Source organism: Nyctereutes procyonoides, unplaced genomic scaffold (genome assembly GCF_905146905.1).
Source record: "Nyctereutes procyonoides isolate TBG_1078 unplaced genomic scaffold, NYPRO_anot_genome, whole genome shotgun sequence".
NCBI lineage: Eukaryota > Metazoa > Chordata > Mammalia > Carnivora > Canidae > Nyctereutes > Nyctereutes procyonoides.
This window is the reverse complement of record NW_026575024.1, coordinates 6,296,335-6,316,562: the sequence shown is the minus strand read 5'-3', so window position 1 is coordinate 6,316,562 and position 20,228 is coordinate 6,296,335. Positions and strand designations below refer to the sequence as shown.

The window sequence follows — 20,228 nt, the reverse complement described above, 5'->3', positions numbered from 1 at the left end:
CACACTTAGAAAAGTATTTTTCAAAGAACTAGTTCACCCCACGTGTAGAGCTCTTTGCACCTTCTTGAAAACAATCAGAGCCCAGAGGTGGGAAGGTATGGACATAGATGACCAACTCCTTCAATCCTTTATCCTGACCACCTGCAGCTATAATGAACCCCCCAAAGGTGCCATGCCATGCCAGGTGCACCCACTTCTGTCAACTGCTGACTCATCAGGTATCTCAGGTATCTCCTCAGGATGAGGACCCACCAAGGATTCCAGCCCTATAAGCTGGGCTGCTGTCCTGTACTGCACTGAATGTCCAATGCCCACCTCAGAACTAACGCTGACTGGGCACAGGGCAGTCTGCAGGATAAAGAGAGAGCACTGGCTACCCCTTCCACCACCCAGTCACAGGGCCCTGTGCTTGCCACCTGTGGTGCCATGTTTTCTGCTGCTCCCTCCCTGGGCTATAGGGACCTCTCGCCATTCCTGCCTCCAACCTTTCCATCCTCCCTCTCCTTCCACCCTAGTTCTGATGCCATTCCCACTTAATTACCCATCACAATTTCCCAGCTCCCTGACTTGCTCCCCCTTCCCCCCACCCACCCCTCCCATTACCCTTGCCCCCGGTCAGTGGCTACCCTACTAAGTTGTGTCCCCAGACATCACAGGGTGGGTATGTTCACAGGCCAGGCCAGCTCCAGAACCGCAGCCCTGACAGTACCATGCAGGGGCCTTCCCACCCTCCCAGTGGGCCCATACTTAGCCCAGCATTTCTCAAAGGGTAGACTGAACTGGAAAATACATTATAATTTCAAGGTCATACACATGAGAACTTTAAGTATAATCATTTTATATATGTATATGACTTAATGTGCTTTACAAAAACTAAAACCTCAAAACCATGAAACAGCCCTGTAACATTTAGAAACAGCTGAGACTGGTGTCTAGCCAACCCCAAGGAGGTAGAGCATGTGTTCCTACCTTGAGCAGTCTCAGAGGGGACCAGGAGGATTAGCTCACCAGGATACCGAATGCAGTCCTAAAGGGATACGCCATGAAAGTAAAGATAGAAGTCTTTATAAAAATCTTTATTTTAACATTTAAAAGAAAGAATCACATGTTCATCCTGACAGCTTTACCAGATTTGGCCACCCAATAAGTTACACACACACGTAGGTACTTGGAAGGTTATTGCACACCTCTTTCACTGATGGAGTCACGGCGAGGTGGCCACTCTCCCTGCAGTAGGACCCGGAGTGGGTCCTCCACAAGGAGGCCTGACTCGAAACAGGCTGTGGGGAGGTCCAGGTGAACCTCACCTCCAAATTGTGAAACTAGTGACACTGCCACAATTCCTGTGGCTACTTTCACTCCAGAGCATACCGTGCACTTAAGTAGACTCGAGTGGGGGGCCGAGGTGCCACCTGCGCAGTAGGCCTTTGTCTGCAGCGCCCTCGGTCACGGGCAGGCCATCAGCAGTATCAGCAGCCCTGCCTCTCAGATTTCTCCCCCTGCACAATCCTTAAGACTGTTTGCTAGTTGAGTCTTTGCTTTTTTGGCTACTTGATGGTTTTGATGAGTTAGCCATGATCCACGGGTGTTCAAGTACATCCTTGAGAGTTGGCCTTTGGCTGGGATTATGTTTCAACAGTCTTAAAATGAGATCCCTGGCTCCCTCCGGCACGAAGTCAGGGAATGTGAATTCAACCTGGAGTATAGGAAGTTCAGTCACAAAATGCAGCTTAGAGAAACAGTATGAATATTCAGCTCACAGCCAATGTTAAAAGGCTGATAAGCATTCTACAAGAAGCAATGGATCATTTCTCATTAGGTCTTACCCGTGATATTCTTTTGTAGGTCTCTTGGTATGTGCTTGCCTCAAAAGGAGGCTTCCCAACTAGAAATTCATAGCAAAGAACCCCAAGGCTCCAGAGATCCACCTTCTCATCATGCATTCGGCCTTCAATCATCTCTGGGGGCAAGTAATCCAGGGTGCCACACAGGGTGGTTCTCCTAAAAGTGGAAGCAGGCTCAGGTTGATGTACTTCTCTTTGTGTTATCACAAGAGCTGCTAAATGTCACTAACAATTACGTTAACATTGAGTGCTTAGGCCAGATCCTGTGCTATGAAGCAGGTAAGATTAAAATCCCCGGTTTTAGGAGTGCCCGAGTGGCTCAGTCGGTTGAGTGTCCAACTCTTGATTTTGGCTCAGTTCAGGTCATGATCTCAGGGTTGTGAGACTGAGCCCTGCATCAGGCTTTGCACTCAGTAGGGAGTCTTGCTTGAGATTCTCCCCCTCTCCCTCTGTGCCTTCCCCACACTCACATGTGCACACTCTAAAATAAAATGAATTTTTTTAAAAAATAAATCCCCAGTTTTAGGAAACAGATTGAGAGAGATGTGCAACACCACACAGCTAGCAATCAAGCCACACTTCAAATCTGTTCAACTCCAGAACCTCCTTAAATGATCTAAAATAGATGAAATTTAAAGAATCACTATTATATCAAAGCAGCCATGAAAGTTCTTTGTAAATACAACCTGGAGTTCCTTATTTGTTTTTATATTACACAGATAGGCTAAGAAGCTTAACAGCCAGGTGACACTAGTAACAACTAAAACCTGTCCTACTGTGAAAGCTTCGGCATTACAGATACATGCTACCTCTGATACATCACGGGTACAAAAGACATACTTAAATTTGGGGGTGACCTATGATGTATTCTTGCCAAAAATACTATTTAGGCCCCTGGACCTACTTCGATTAAGAAGTAGCAATTACAGAGGATGATGGACCAAGTGACACCACAATCAGGAAAATCCATTTTAAATTGTGGGACAACTCGTCTTAATTTAGACCAAAAGAATACAATCAAATACAATACAGGGATGGACCTTGGTTGGACTCTGACTTAAAAGCACAGCTCTACAAGTCTGTGGACAACTGGGGAAACTGGTACATGAACCAAATTGACACAAACAAGGCTGTTCATTTTCTGAGCAATAATGGTTGTGGTTTATAAGGACAATGTCCTTATTTTCAGGAGATAAATACTCAGGTGCTCAGAGAATGAAACATGATGACTTCAATTTATTTTTGAGGGTTCATCAAAAAAAAAAAAAAAAAAAAAAACAGACACAGCCAAATATGGCCAATGTTTGACCATACTTATGGCAAATTGTTACCACCCACGGAATGCAGGCACTAGATAGGTGAGTAGCCAACCATCAATTCAGCATTTCTGCATGTTTGGAATTTTCAACAACACAGGCTGAAAACAAGCTGAGGATGGCAAACATGGAAGTAGGAACAAACACCACATAGGTTTCCAGGGCTTTATATCAGTTATTCTTTGCCATTGGTTTTTCTGCGGGGTAGGCTGAGGCTATGCTCACCATGCTGGCACCCAGAGAGCACCCCAAAATGCACTCAACTCAAAAGAGCCCTGCGGCCTGGGATGAAGGAGCTGCCTCCCTGGACACCTAACCTCGAATCACCACTGAGGTCCTGGAAATGGACCAAGTCAGCAGGTTCTCAACCACCACACCTGGGAGCTCCTATGGTTACTCACGCTGAGGAGCTGTGGCAAGGGAGCATCAACATGTGCACAGCTTATCCTTTCTGGAAAGGACATTTACCTTTCCTATCACATGACCCACCGGACAGGTTAAGGTCCAGGTGAGGCTTTTGGTAGCCCAAATGCCTACAATTCTTCATCACTGTTTGTTTCACCACAAGTCAACAGCTTCCACTAGTGACAGACAACCAACTATGCATTAAAAAAAAAAAAAAAAAAAAAACCACAAGGCTGGGGGGGCACTCCAACAGGAGAGTCAATGCATTGCTGCAATCAGTAGTGATCTAGCAAAAATAAAGCTACCTGCCCCCACCATGTCACTTATCTTAGGCTATAAAAATTTTTAACTGTCTTAAGTATTACAGCTGTAATTTCTTAAGTCCTACCCCAAAGTTGACAAACTTACAAGTAGATGTATGTTTTTAATGCTCTACCTCCCATGAGGCTTAAAAAGCTTAAACCTTAAAACAGTATGTTAGCTCTTGTTTGCAAAATTAAGATTTGAATTGTTTCATTAGATTTCTCTGTGTTACCTTCAAGAGGAGACAAGAAAGGACTATACTGCTGACAAAGGCAGACCCCAGAGAGTCTTCACCTGCACCCTGAAAGTTCTAGCCAAAACAGTTTGGGTTTTTAAATTCCCCAGAGAATTGTGCTCTGGGCTCTAGGTGTGTGTGTGTGCACGCTGCCCTCAGGAAATGGTCTCCTGTCCAGGAAGCAGCTGAGTCTCCACCTCCCCCACTGCTTCAGGCATTATCCCCTACACACATCCTACACTTCCTTTGTCATATACTTGTCACATGTGTCCCCTTCATTAGTCTCTAGGGACATTAAGTATCTTTAACCCAAGCCAAGGACACAATAAATAGCCCCAAGCAGTTGCAAAATAAAAAGTTCACAACATTTCTATCAGGTCCAAGTTATTCCAAAGTATGTGCATCGCTTACCTGCCCGGATTCCATACATCTGTGCTTAAGTACTTTTCTATTTAGTTCCTGAAATCCCTCAAGGCTTTTGCCAAACTAAGTAAGTTCCACTTCTAAAGTCACATACCTGGAGGATGGAGCATGTACTGACCACCCAAAATCTGCAATCTTAAGCTCTCCAGCTGATCCAAGGAGTAGGTTCTCTGGCTTAATGTCTCTGTGAATGACTCTCTTTGAGTGACAGTAAGACAGGGCATCTGCCAACTCTGTGATATACTATTAAAAAAATTAGAAGTGTGAAAAGTCTGTATCTTACATTTTACATAAAACAATTTTAGACATCTCTTGTGAAAGGAAACCCGACATAGATTTTAACATGTTTTGTAGATTTTAAGGCAAAAGCTAGAAACGATTGATGATGCCTACAATTTTTTTAAGCAAATTAGTGTTTAGCATAAAATACAAGTTATCTCATACTAGATTATTTATTTGCTAATACAGCAAATAGGATATTGAAGGATGAGGGAAAAACCGATTAGCAAGAACTCATCACCACATGGCAATTTATGGCCTAGTAGCAATGAATTATGTAATATTGAGAAACTGGCACAAATTAGGGAGTCAGACTTGTAAACAATTAAACAATTTTTAAAAACTTAAGTACCATCAATTCCCATTTTTAAAACCAAGATGAGGGGTGCCTTATGTCCCTTTGGCTCAGGTCAGGATCCCAGGGTCCTGGGATGGAGCCCCAGGGCCCAGCTCCCGGCTCAGCAGGGAGTCAGCTTCTCCTTCTTTCTCTGCTCCCGCCACCACCCCAACCCCAGCTCATTCTCTCTAGCTCACTCTCAAATAAAATCTTTAAAAAAAAAAAAAAAAAAAACAATTTGCAACAAAAAGATTTGAAGCTGAAAATTTACTCTAAAGGAACAAAATAATCCTGAACAAACCTAACAAAAACCCTAAAAACCGGTATATTTGCATGTTAAATACTGTATTAAATTTGGGTATTCTAATTCATTAGCTTAAAAAGGATACAGCAAGTCAGTCCTTTTGTTAGTTTTGTTTTCATTTCAACCAAAGAGATCTAGCAGGTCCAGAATCTGCTTCAGCATATAGGTAAGAAGTGCTTTAGTTCATATAAATTCCTGAGAAAACTGAGGAGACTCCTTGTTTCTCAATACTTCTTTGAATATTTTGGACATTATAAGGACTCAACATCTTGATAAATCACCAAGTTTCTTAAATTAGAAGTCTAATTGAAATTTTAAATAAAAATAAAGACTGTTATTGGTGTATCAAAAAAATATATTCGGCTCTGGCTAAAGTTTAAAGTGTCCCCCAAAGCAAACACTGGACTGAAAATTATTTTAGACTAAAAAGGCCTACTAACCAAATGGTTGTAGAAACCAAATGTGGCTGTCAGAAAGAACTTTTTTTTTCAGCCAAAAGCCAGAAAGACCAAAATTTAGACAATAATAAACTGAAAGTAAAGGCAAAGAAAGCTCCTTTACACCAAACTGAGTTGATGGCACATCAAAATCATAGAGGGGCTTTCTCTGCTTAGATCAAGAAGCTAGTAGTTAGAGCTCTTAGCACCTACTTCCTTCACACCTCCTGTATCAGATTGTGGATATGTGCAAAGGTCCCTAATATTTCTCTACAGTTAGTTTTATTTGAATTAATCAGAAAAGGGAAACAGGAGTGTGTATATATTCATTGTAACTACTAGGGAATCTAGAAAGAATCAAGCTTTTCTTTCCAATAACTATGTGCATACATCAACATAAATTCCATCTAGATTAAAGAAAACGTAGTAGTACAAGTATTAATTGCCAATTAAATAAGGCAACTAATTAGGTTAGCTAATATTTAAAAAGTCAAATGAATCTATTTCTACTTATACAAAAATCAAACATTTACATTTAAAATGTCTTATTGCTGAGACCAAAGGGTCATTCACCAATAGTACTGTGATTTCAAAAGCAGAACCACCTGAAAGTAATGCCATTTAAATCAATGCCAAAAAGCAAACGAGTGCACATGCTACCCAGAAACAAAGCAAAGTAACCAGGCAGCCCAGGTGGCTCAGTGGTTTAGCGCCGCCGTTAGCCCAGGGCCTGATCCTGGAGACCCGGGATCGAGTCCCACGTCGGGCTCCCTGCATGGAGCCTGCTTTTCCCTCTGCCTGGGTCTCTGCCTCTCATAAATAAATAAAGTATTTAAAAAAAAAAAAAAAAGAAAGGAAAGCAACCAATCATCTGCCCATTTAACAAAAAAAAAAAAAAAAAAAAAAAAAAAAAACTGCCCAAAGACTCTTCTTCAAACAAGTAATTTCATTCAGATAAAGAAGCACTATCCATAGGACAGGGGGAAAAACACACAAAACCCTGATTATGTTGGACTTTTAGATACAGGAAAAAGAATGAAAAGATAAGGCACAGGCAGGGAGCAAACCTTTATAAAACACATGCGATAAAAGACTTGTATACAAAATATACAAGAACTCTTTAAAACTAGAGATGACCCAAATCCCAATTGAAAATGGGCAAAAAGCTGGACATCACAAAGATGATATACACATGGCAAATAAGCACATGAAAAGATGCTCATCACATTGTCAGTAGAGAACTGCAAATTAAAACAATGAGGTGCTGGGCGGGGCACCTGGTTGGTGCAGTGGCTGAGCATCTGCCTTTGGCTCAGGTCGTGATCCTGCGGTCCTGGGATAGAGTCCCACACTGGACTCCCCTCAGGGAGCCTGCTTCTCCCTCTGCCTATGTCTCTGTCTCTCTCATTGCCTCTCATGAATAAATAAAATTTAAAAAAAGAAACAAAAAAACGGAATGAGGTGCCATATACACCTATGAGAAAGACTAAAATCCAAAAAATTGACAATACCAATTGCTGGTGATGAGAAACACAAAGATGACACATCTACTTTGGAAAGACAGTGTACAGTTTCTTACAAAGCTACTACACCACACAAGCTAGTTTTCAAAGCTATTGAAAACTTATGTCCCACAAAAACATGCATGCATGTTTAAAGCAGCTTTATTCATAATCACCAATAACTGGAAGCAAGCAAGATGTATTCAATAGATGAAGGGATAAACTGAACTATATCTATGCTGCAGAATATTATTCAGCGATAAAAAACGAGCTGCCATGCTCACACCCTGAAATGATACAGATGATCCTTAAATGCATAGTTGTTCCCCCACAGGGGTCATTCTAATACCACTACACATGTACACTGGAACTGAATAATTAAATGGTTGGTAGATGCAGAATCTAGGTGTTTCAAGGTTGGAATGGGAGGCTACAGATAAGCAATGAGCATACAGAACACCCAAATCTTGGTCTCTAGTATTCCAATAAAAGATACCAGGGCTCCTTGGAGACATGGCAGGTTCTAAAACTGGGATGGGATATATGCAAATCAAAGGTTTAGCAGCTTGTAGGGCCAGATGCAAGGACATGCTGCAGTACACACCACACGCCCCCAGTGATGAGATAGGTCATAAAAACTAAAACAGTGTGCCTGGGTGGCTCATTTAAGTGTCTGCATTCAGCTCAGGTCATGATCTCAGGGTCCTAGGATGGAGCCCCACATGGCACCAGGCTTCCTGCTCAGTGGGAAGCCTGCTTCTCCCTCTCCCTCAGGCCCTCCCCCTGCCTGTATGCTCTAATAAATCTAAAAAAAAACAAAAACAAAAAAAAAAACACTAAAACAAGGACCATGTGAAAGGGATCCCAAGGACCAAAGTTGGAACAATTTGAGCAGGAAAATAAAGTAGTATTAGATTATAACTCAAAACAAACTATCCATGAGTCCACAGTAATAAACGACTGAGTAAATAAGGGAGAACAGACAAATCTCTGATGCAGAATTCTAAATGATGATGCAGACAGAGGCAGAGGTGGGACATAGCCCCCACTCCTCCTTCAGGATGGGCAGTACAGAGCAATACACTTGAGAAGAGGGCAGTATGGAAAGAGAGAAAGGGTAACTTCCCAGTGGAGAAACCTAACAGGAGTGACCTCAGCCAGGTGACCAAGGCCAACACCCCCACTGACAAGCCATTAATAGGAGGGACCACATTAATGGACAAGGAACAGGAGAAAAAACATCTGCACTATCTTCAGATTCTCTAAATCCAAAACAAAACAAAACAAAAGTTTATTTTAGAATAAAGAAGGCAACTATTCATATATATACATTTCCACAGAAAACAGCTGTGGAAACAAACCCACCTGGTACCTGAGTTTACCTGGACGTATGCTAGCAGTAGGGTATTCTGAGTCTTTCATTCAAATACCTGATCCCATTAAGCTGTCTTTCTTAAGACAAAACCCACTAGACTATGATGAAAGGCACACTGCTACATAGGACAGGAATAGAGGAAACAGAATTAGCCAGGACAATAAATGAAAACTTACAGTAGCAGTTCTCTGCTCATCAAACTTTGACAGTTTCTGAAGTTCTCTGTAGACAGCTCCAAGAGGTGCATATTCTAGAATTAGGTAAACTCTGGTGGCATCATGGAAATAACCATACAGCCTAAGAATATTTGGATGCCTGCAACAAAGGATCAATATTCTAATACTTGGTTTTGGAGAAAATACAAGATGTACTACCGATCAAACCCCTCATGTAAAACTAGTGAAAACTGGTTCTGGTCACAGACCTCCCCACCACCACATCCACCCACCCAACTTGAGCATCTGAAACTCCAGACCTACTAGGAAAACTTAAATACATCTGCACGTTAGTGCAGAGTATTAATGAACCTCAGGTTTGGTTAAGACTATTTCCTTCCCTTAGACCATCTTTATTCTTAGGGGGAAAAATTCAGCTAAATGTTAGTTCTCTGAACATTAGATAAAGAGAAGCATGACATTCCCATAGCAGTATGATCACCAAACACTAGGAGACACAACTTTAAAGCAGGGTTCAGCAACAGTGGGAAAGGTGGGCCGCCAAGAACTTCACGCAGCTGAGAACACAGCCAGCACAGCAGCCCTTCAGCTCCCACCAGCTGTTGCCAGGGAAGGATATAAACCTGATGCAGACAGGTCTGTAAGTATTTATGACTGATTCAAATCTGAAAAAAACAAGAAAGAAAGAGAGAAAGAGAGGGAAGGGAAGGAAGGAAGGGAAGGAAGGAAGGGAAGGGAAGGGAAGGAAGGGAAGGGAAGGGAGGGAGGGAGGGAGGGGAGGGGAGGGGAGGAGGGGAGGGAGGGGAGGGAGGGGAGGGGAGGGAGGGGAGGGAGGGGAGGGAGGGGAGGGGAGGGAGGGAGGGGTGGGGAGGGAGGGGAGGAGGGGAGGGAGGGGAGGGAGGGAGAGGAGGGGAGAGGGAGGAAGATGGGAAGGATGGAAGAAATAGACCCACTGGCTAAAGTCAACCTGCAGAGGCTGCCAGTCTGCAACCTCTGCTTAGAACTCAGAAGTGTCATTCCCCTTAATTATGCGTGCACATGTGCGCACATGCATGCACATACATGTGCACGCACACACACACAAACTGGGCTAATGTACATATTTCATTAACAAAGCATAAACCTCCAAGGGACTTTTCAGGACCACAGCACTCATCTAGATAAATCTTTTTAAAAATGGTGAATTAAATCATTCTTTACAATACTACAGAGCAGGCCTTGCATCGTTTAACTCTTAGTAACTAAGTTCTGCACCACATTCTTTTGAACGTCAATCTGGAAACTTACCTAAGGTGGGACTGTATTTCTACTTCTCTTCTCAGCTGATGTTCAACTCCTGCTTTCTCTAGTTGAGCTTTAAATAATACTTTAATAGCCAGGATAAACTTGCTTTGTTTTTCCCTTGCCAAGTAAACATTACCAAACTTTCCTTTACCCAGTGGGCGACCAATTTCAAAATCTTCCAAAGCCCATTGCCTTCTAGGAAAAAAATTTGAACATTTTAAAATGTTGGAAAAGCAAATTTTTTCTAACAATTTATTATTAAGTTGTAGATATGTCTATAAGTAATTTTATATTTGAAGTTGTATTCAATATGTACCTTGGCAAGAACCAAGCCATTAACTACTATATGTATCTCCAAAGACATTAAACCCTCCACTCCTCCACCTGCCGATAACTGTATGAGTCAGTGACCAGGTACGATCTGGACTTTCAGAGCTGAAGCACTAATGCTAAGTGTCCTAAGGCAGTACTGCACTCTGAATTACAGACCTATCACCATCACCACTGAAGACCACAGGAAAGGTTAGGGAAGTAATTCGAGGGAGAAGTCTTAAGAACTTCTGTGGGCCTCTTGCAAAGGAGCCACAGCCTCTTCCTCCATCCCAGACATGCTAACTCTCTGGAGTGGAGAATCACTCTGCTAAAGCAATGGGGGTAGATCCTACAGGGCAGGTGGGGGGCGAGAACCACTGGATTTAGATTCTCAGAAAGCTACTATGAAAGACAGCTAAAGCAAAACAGCATGTGGGTTCATTCCTGGCTCCTCCTGCTACATTCTAGACATTACATTCTACATTCTAGAGTCTAGGCAGTTCAGAAATTAAGAGCAGACTTTTAGAAAATATCTGGGGAATATATTATAAAGAATAATTGATACTGTTAAAATATCCATAGTCATATATACATGTGTCTAGGTTTGTAACAGGACTGCCTTTTGATAACAAACTTGCACTTCTGTATAAGATTTGAACTAGGTAGAGAAACATACCCAAGCTGTATGTAGTGGTTACGTCTGAGGGTAGAGAAGAGCTTATTTTACACATTTCTGTAACAGATTCATACAAGTTTTTCTAAACTTGGAAAGCAGTCAGAAAAGCTTGAGTCCCTAGTAAACACCATTAAAATACTTTTTTTAAAGGTTAGAATTTGTAAACATTTACATTTTCTAAGTGAAAATATAAAAACCTCTTTTTTAATAAGTTCCCATAATTAAACTTGCAGTGGTGTATTCTAATAGGATGATAACACAGGACTTTGTAAGTAAGATAAAGCTTACTTTTTTGATTCTTCATTTTTCTGTTTTGATGCCAGTTCCTTTTCAGAATTATTTCCTATACAGAAGTTAAAAAACCTGTTTTTAGAACAGCTGTAATTATTTCAGAATAACTATACAGAATAAGTTAAAAACCTATGAACAGAAATGAATCAAAGAAGGGCCACTAAAATATTAATGGTGTCTCCAGAATGGTAGATCTGGGCTATTTTTAGTTTTCTTTGTAGAGAAAAGAACACCATACCCTAACCCGACTCCAACCAGCTGAAGTCTTTATAGATTTCCAGAGTAAAGACAAGCAGATACATATACAGCTAGGCCATCTGATAATTTAAAGACTCAAAGACTGTGCAGATTCTCCCTGAAGCTTCTGTTTCCAAATGAAGAGCTTGTAAGGCAGAATTTCCAATCTCTCCATCCATAAGCTCCCACTCATCATCTTTCCCCCCACTAGGTGAGCGAGCCCATGTCCATCTGCTATGTGCAAGTTACCAACAATGTGCAACAAAACATAGACCAACTACCTTCCTTCCACTAGATTAGTCGCCAAGGGGAAATATAAAAATAGAAGCCACCGAGTCAGTAAAATGTACAATAAACCAACTGCACAACAGGGTGTTCATTAGCCAGAGGCTATATAGGACATTTCCACTTCAAATTCCAGCAGCAGCAGGGTACACTGTGCTCAGATACCTGAATGTGGGCCCTAACTGGTTTTCTCCCTCTATGTTTCACTACTTCCATTAATGCCATTAATAGGACCACCATCCCTAAGTCCAGTTTACTGTCCAGTTCTATCCAGTCTTCATCTTCAGTGAGCACTTGAATTCGTCTTCACTTGTCCATCCTGGCCTATCTGAGGGGAACTTAATGCTTCTGAGTCTCTGCTTCCTCCTCTGTAAACAGAGTTAATGACAGACTACCTTCACTGTGGTCCTGAGAATAGAATGAGGCAACATGGATGAAGGAAGCTGGTCTCCTGAGCGTGAGCATGGAAAACTGTAAGTAACTATTAATATGTACCCCGCTCCACCCAGTTCAGGCCGTGGCCATCTTTGACCTACCCCCAACAGCCTTCCTCCTGCCTACTACCCCAAGATGCAGCATTACTACTCACCACTTCATTCCACACATCCAGAGGAAGCCTCTTTCATAAAGGCCAGCTCCTCCTCTCCTCAAAAACCTTTCAGAAATTTCCCCATGTACAGGGGATGAAAGCCCCACTCCACGACACAGCCAGAGGGCCCACTGTGACCTCACCCGGCCAGCCTCAGTTTACCCATGTCCATCCACTTTCCCGGCTGCCCTCCACACTCCCAACCCTGGAGCTTTTCACTATGCCCCACAAGCATACCACGAAGGTAGGAATCAGCTCTCCATCCTGGGCCCAGGGCTGGCCCACAGGAGACACTGCTACTTCAACCTGAAATCACACTTTCTCCCCATCCTTAATAAAAAGGATGTAGAAACAAGGGCTCCAAACAATAAATCCAAGTCTATCCGCTTGCTTGCAACTAGAAGGAATAACTATCCGGTATTAGTCTCAAGAAGTTGATTTACCAGGGGCTGATGACGAGGGTTGCTCACTCTTTTGGGTATTATTCAGTGACCTAGAGGCAGGACGAGGGACACCAGTTGCCTGCAATTGCTTCTGCTTCAGATTCTGAGCCGGTTTATGGCTGGAGACGAGCTTTTGGGTTTGTGGAGGAACTCGCTGGGAAGAATTTGAAGGACACAAGACCCGCTGGGCCTGGCCACTATTTGCAGATAATGGATTCTGTGAAGGAACTTGCTGAGTCACCAGAACACGTTTTGGACCATCACCAAGTGCAATTGCAGTCTAGATTGGGAGGGAAAAACAAATTTCATGTCTTCGTAAACAAAAGCTGAGTGTTTTGAGAATTCCACAAAGTCTGTTTTCCTAGTATAGCAAAATACATATTCCATGATAATCCATGGAAGGGGAAAGCTATTTTCATCAGCACTCCCAGAGGATATGGTTAATCTACAGCTGAAAGGAATACCTGAATGATACCTCCCACCCACCTCAAAAAAACCATGCCCCCATAAACATTAACTAAACTTCCATCTAAAGAGAGAGACATTAAACACTTTCTAAGAATTCTCAATGACTTGGGAATTACTACTTGGCAAAAAGCGACAATACCAAAATTTTATAACAAAATCCCAATTCCATTGAAATTTATTTGGCAGTACCATACATGTTTAGAAAAAAGACAAATATGTCGAAATATTTAACAGTGGTTATCTGAGTCAAGATGTTTTAGAAGACTGAATTTTTGCATTTGCCAGATTTTCCACAAAATACTTCTATTATTTACTAATGTTTCATTGTCCAAGTATTTACAAAATGGATCTGAGCCAAAAGAACTATGGCAAAGAAGAAACAAACAGGATCTTCAAAAAATTAGGTCAAAATGCATTATTTACATGCCAATAAGTGGAGGATCACAAGCTTAAGAAAAAAGTTAATTCTAAGACCTTGAACCAGTCAAACTAAAATGGGGTAGAGGACTTCCTCCAACTACAATGGAGGAAATCTCCTCATAAACACGGAAACAATGCTAGGAAGCGAAGACTCAAGAGTTCATCACAAGCTCACTAGGTATGGGTGCTTCACAAGAGACAGGTATCCAACTTCCAAGTAAAAGTCAGTTACTTCTGAAATTAGTGACATCCACAGGCAGCGACAAATGTTTTAAACAGAGCAGCTTTTAAAAATGATCTTTATCATAGGAATTGAGAATCAGATACGACTCAAGTTAGCCTTTTTCTAATTGGTTATTTTAGACTTTTAGCCAGTAAAAAAAAAAAAAGTTAAGTATCCATTTACTTGAAAAACTTCTCACACCTATCAGAATGGCTAACACCAAAAACACAAGGAACAAGTTGTTGATGAAGACTTGGGGGAGGGGATCCCTGGGTGGCACAGCGGTTTGGCGCCTGCCTTTGGCCCAGGGCGCGATCCTGAAGACCCGGGATCGAATCCCACGTCGGGCTCCCGGTGCATGGAGCCTGCTTCTCCCTCTGCCTGTGTCTCTGCCTCTCTCTCTCTCTCTATCATAAATAAATAAAAAAAAAATTAAAAAAAAAAAAAAAGACTTGGGGGAAAAGGAACTCTTGCACACTACTGGTGGGAATACAAACTAGTGCAGGTGAAGCAGTATGGAGGCTCCTGAAAAAGTCAAAAATAGGGGAGCCTGGGTGGCTCCGTAGGTTGGACATCTGACTCATGGTTTTGGCTGGGGTCGTGAGATAGAGCCCAAGGTCAGGCTCAGCACCGAGTGTAGAACCTCCTTAACATTCTCTCCCTCTCCCTCTGCCACAGCCGCCCCCCCTCCACACACACACCCCACTCATGCATGCTCTCTCAAACAAACAAAAAAAAATAAGAAAAGGAAAACTTTTAGGGATGCCTGGGTGGCTTAGTGGTTGAGCATCTGCCTTTGGCTCAGGTCATGATCCTGGGGTCCTGGGATCAAGTCCCACATCAGGTTCCCTGCAAGGAGCCTGAGCCTGCTTCTCCCTCTGCCTGTGTCTCTGCTTCTCTCTGTGTCTCTCATGAATAAATAAATAAAATCTTAAAAAAAAAAAAAAGTAAAGGAAAACTTCTAAAAACAACACATACATACAAACCAAGAAACAAGATTTGTATGTTTATGCTCTTTTCCTAGAAGGAAAAAAGATCTGGGGAATATTTATATTAAAGGATCTTTATATAAAGACTCATTTAAATTCTAAGAGCCAGAGGTCCTTCCTTGATGAAGCCTTTCTAGATTCCAACCTATCCCAATCTGAACATCCCTCTGCAGAATTACTCAGGTCATTTCATATACACATATTTTATGAAAGTGTGATACCAGCTCACATAACCCACCAAAGATCTAATAAGCTCTTGGAAGTCAAAGACCATGTGCTTTTCTATCATTGTAACCCCTGCATCTGACACAGAACCTGACTCAAAGTGAGTTCCCAAGAAATGTTCACTAAAATGCAGCTTGACAGCCCTCTGAATCATGACCAGAACAGACTATTACAAAGCAATTTAACTTCTGGCAAGCAAGTAAGCACAAGCAAGTTATTAGGCACCCATTGTGTACATTATCCTGCACACAATGGAGGAATATAGATACTTAAACAGCTAGCTAGAAGACAAAGCAGAACAAAATAATAGTTACAGTGACAATCAACAAAATGTCACTGAATGCCGAGAAAAAGTGACAGACATCCAGGAATGTAGTAGAGTTCTGAAGTTAAAATCCAAAGTAAAGGTAAAACGAAGTCCAGATATAAAAACCAATCTCCACTGGGTTTTATAAATGTGATCAAGATTACAGATTGGGACGCCTAGATGACTCAGCAGTTGTGCATCTGCCCTTGGCTCAGGGCATGATCCTGGAGTTCTAGGATCAAGTCCCACACCAGGCTCCCTGCATGGAGCCTGCTTCTCCCTCCGCCTTTGTCTCTGCCTCTCTGCCTGTGTTTCTCATGAATAAAATCTTTAAAAAAAAAAAATTAAGATTATTCAACTTACCTTAACAGGCCCTGCAATGCAGTTTTCTTTAGATTTGTCCATAATGCCTGAAAAGAAAAGAACCACCTTTAATTTATACAAATCCCTGTGCTTCAAAGTGCTACTATGCTAGATCAGGGTTATAGCTCCTGATGAAAAAGCCTCAACAACACAGAATTTCACACTTTTTCTTTGTCCAAATGAAGCTGGCAGGGGAGCCTTGCTTTCTCAGGTAACCTAAGGGACAGGTATGGGGCCTCCCTCACCCCCCAACTTCACTCCCTGAGACCACCTGCTCCACCACCCCCTCTCTAGGGGATTAATTCCAACAGTGCAGGATCCTGCTTCCAGCCCTGCTCCCTTTTAAAAAAAAGCAGCTTCTCTCTTCCCCATAACAGACTCTAGATACAACAGCATCTCTCCTCTCACTCTTCAACAGCAAAGCTCCAGAACAGTCATTACACTCCCTGCATCCACCATTTCTCTGGCTCTTGCCCTCCCCCATCAGGATTTTGTCCCTACGGAGGAGCCAGCTCATGACCGACCTCTAATGTTAGCAAATTCAAAGGTCCAATCAGCACCCTGGGCTCCCTGGTGTCCCCAGCAGCATTTGACAGCGTCACTCTTTTTTCTACTCCCAGCCTCCGCTGGCTTGGAGGGTGGTCCCTGACCTTACCAGCTGTCCTGCTGTGACCTCCTTTGCTCGATCAGTCTGACTTTTGCCAACCTGAGAGTCTAGGGTAACCCACGAATGAGTCCTTGGACCCCACTTCTCCATCCATTCCCTTCCTAGGGTCCCCCATCCAGAACCAGGGCTCTAAACATCTTTAAGATGACTTGAATTTACATCTTCTACCCTAACCTGTCCTGACTACCAGACTATTACCTACCTCCTGCTCATTATCCCCCACATCCAGACAGCTCTTCTCTCCTGCCGGCTTCTCTTCCCCTCTGCTCTCAGGAGCAGCCTGAACTCAGGCCTAGAAACACTTCTACTGCTATAGTCATTCCCTATTAAACTCATCCAGTCTCCTGGCTCTCAATACCACTCACAGGCTGAGGACCTCCAAACTTCCATCTTCAGCCCAGACTTCTCCCCTGAACTTCTATCACCTATGAAACATCACCACCTGTAACCAGAGAGGCATCTCAAGTTTAAAATGTCTCAAATGAAATTCCTGCTCCCTCCCTACCCTATACTCCCCAAACCCGTTTTCACAGATGTCCCCATCTCAGTTACTGGCAAACCCATCTTGCCAGTTGCTTGGGTCAACTGATCTTTTACATGATTCTCCCTCAAACCCCATACCTAATCCATCAGCATTATTTTGTAGGCTCTACCTTCAAAATCACTGCTCAAGACATTTAATACCACCACCTGACTAAATCAATGCTCTCTCCCCTCATTTCTTTGCCACAGGCTCCCAATGGTCACTCTGCTTCCACCCTTACCCCATGATGGTCCATTTGCAACACTGCACCCAGTGATCCCATTAACAAGTCAGCTAGGCCGGCCCTTGGTTCACAAGCCAAGCCCATCCTGGTCCCTCAACTCCAATTCAAATTCAACTTACACAGACAGACCTACAGTCTCTCACCACCTTATGGACTGATCTCCTCTTGCCTTCTGCACACCAGCCATACAGGGCTTCTTTCTTTCCTCAAAGCAATGCACTGCCTCAGGGCCTTTGTACTTCCTGTTCTCTCTACCCATTTGGCACTTCTCTCAAATACAAGTGTGGCTTGCTCCCCATGACATTCAGGTCTCTCCTCAGATGGCTCTCTAACCATCTCGTTTTTATTTTTCTGCATAGCCCTTACTTAACACCTTACATGACGTTACTTGTACTCACTTACTTCTGCCTCCCAGCTCCCTAATCAGTATCTCCAAGGAAAGTAAGCTCCATGAGAGCAAGGGCTTAGACTCATTTTGTTTACTGTTGCCCCCCGCCAGAACTTGTCTAGCACATAGTATTTACACCAATGTTTGGGGAATGAGTTAATCCGTTAAGAAAGCATATTAATAATGAAAATAGTTAACACTTGCTAAGCCCATACTGTGAGTCAGGCACAGTCTAGTAAATTAGAAGAACATAAGCTCCAAGAAAGCAGAAACCTTTCTGTATTTTTCCTACCCAGGTGCTCTCCGAATTCTAGAATCCAATCAGAAAGTGCCTCCCATCCCCACGCTTTCACATCCACTTCACAAATAAGCAAAAAACTTCACCTTGAAGATGGAACCACAGCTAAAGAGAGAGGAGTCCTTATGTCCAACAGCAGGTTAGGAGAACAGGAAGGAGAAAGGAGTTATAAGCTCGTGTTATGGAAACATTAATTTCACACACGCTCTAAGGCTTTCTTCACTTTCCCCAACGATCACAGGCAGCAGACCAATGAGATCACACAGGCCTAACATTTATTCAATCGTCTTCAACAGAAGCTAGATACTTGTTCCAACTGAATATACTTTTCCTTCTCAGGGAGATGAATAATAATAAACAGAATGAAATAAGATGATTCTGATCCAGAGATTCTGGAGAGAGCCCCAGGAAAACTGCCTTTCTAGTGATTCCAGTCCACAGCCAGACTCAGGAGTCCCATGACCCCATGACCCTCACAAGATCCCTGCGGCTCAAACCACATGTCCTACTACTCTGAACAGGAGATGTGCTAAGATTGTATACCTCTGCACATTTACACTTTTTCTCCATCAAAACTGCTTATTGTCTGCATGGACTCAGAGGAGAGTGGCAATGAGTATGTTGCTGACAAGTATTTCATTCAGAGAACAAGGAAGATTAAGGAGAAGATGGAGCCTACAGATCAGGAGCAGTAGCTCCATCTACATCTGGAGGACACAGTGTTAGAAATGGAGACTTTCAGGGATCCCTGGGTGGCTCAGCGGTTCAGTGCCTGCCTTCGGCCCAGGGCGTGACCCCGGGGTCCCGGGATCGAGTCCTGCGTCAGGCTCTCTGCATGGAGCCTGCTTCTCCCCCTGCCTGTGTCTCTGTGTATGTGTGTTTCTCTATCATGAATAAACAAATAAAATCTTTAAAAAATAATAATAATAAAGTAAGAAATGGAGACTTTCGAGCTTGACCGTAGACCCAACAAATCGGATTCTGCATTTTAACTTCCCCAGACGACTCGTGGGCGCTGGTCTAGATCACTGGATCCCCACAAACCATCAAGAGAAGCATCTGGAAAACCCGAAAAACTACAGATGCCTGAGCCCCTGTGCCCAAGCGCTTCTGGTTCACGAGGTGGGGGGGGGGGGGTGTCCCGCATTTTTAACAAGGACCCTCGGAAAAGGCCCCATAAAGGCGGCCCGGGGTCTGCGGTTGGAGAAGCACAGGCCAAAAGAGAGAAAGCCTCTCTGCGGGAGCTTCCGTTTACCCATCCACCAAGGAGGGTCCTTCGTGGCTGCTGTAACCAAAGCAGCCCCCGCGGAAGCCACACTATCGTCGAGCGGGTCGGTATGTGTGTTTGTGTTGCGAGTTCTCGGGCCCCCGCTCCGCGCCTGGCGCCCCACCCCCACGAGCACGCAGACTCTAGGGGAGCAAACGCCCTCCCAGGTCTTCTCACCCAGGGGCTCCCCGAACACGAGAATGCCATTAGGAAGCGCCTCAGCTCGGCAAATTGAGCTCCAATCAATCAATCAATCAATGCACCCCGAGCCCCAATAGATGCCGCCCAACACCCCGTGTTCGGCACACACCAGGCGCTATCCCACGGGGCGCCCCGCGGCCCGGGAGCAGACGGGAGGGCGCCGGGAAAGCACGAGGGGCCGGAGGAGAGGGGTGGGGGGGATGCAGGTGGGAGAGGAAGCCCGAGGAGGGCGGAGGGGACCGCGGAGGGGGCCGCGCACCCGGGCAGGGCAGGCCTCGCCTCCGCTCGTCCCCGCCAGCAGCGCCGCCGCCCGCTCAGAGGCCACCCAGGCCCCGCCGCCCTCGCCCGCTCGCCCGCTCGCCTCCCAGAGCCGCCCCGCCGTCTACCAACCCGCCGGCTCCAGCCTCCGACCCAAGCCGCCGAGTCCTCCGGAGCGCTCAGCCGTTAAGATTCAAAGTCTTCATTTTAAATAAGAGTTAAACCCTCTGCCCTGGAAGCTGATTGGCCGGAGCTCGAGAGGTGCTGCCTTTTGATTGGTTCACAGCCCACCGGACGCCGTGATTACGTCCAAGGCGGTGACAGCGCGCAGGCG

General features: G+C 43.9%; 1 protein-coding gene across 1 annotated transcript; it reads right to left on the bottom strand.

Moving 5' to 3' along the window:
* Positions 1–953: 953 nt before the first annotated feature.
* Positions 954–20,157, bottom strand: AURKA (aurora kinase A). The gene is made up of 9 exons (XM_055307820.1): positions 20,027–20,157; positions 16,049–16,095; positions 13,054–13,333; positions 11,497–11,551; positions 10,224–10,415; positions 8,937–9,075; positions 4,621–4,769; positions 1,827–2,001; positions 954–1,696 (listed from the first exon to the last, which is right to left on the bottom strand). The coding sequence occupies exons 2-9, from the start codon at positions 16,088–16,090 to the stop codon at positions 1,511–1,513; spliced, it is 1,218 nt and encodes a 405-aa protein (XP_055163795.1). The 5' UTR covers positions 16,091–16,095; positions 20,027–20,157; the 3' UTR covers positions 954–1,510.
* Between the last annotated feature and the right edge of the window lie 71 nt (positions 20,158–20,228).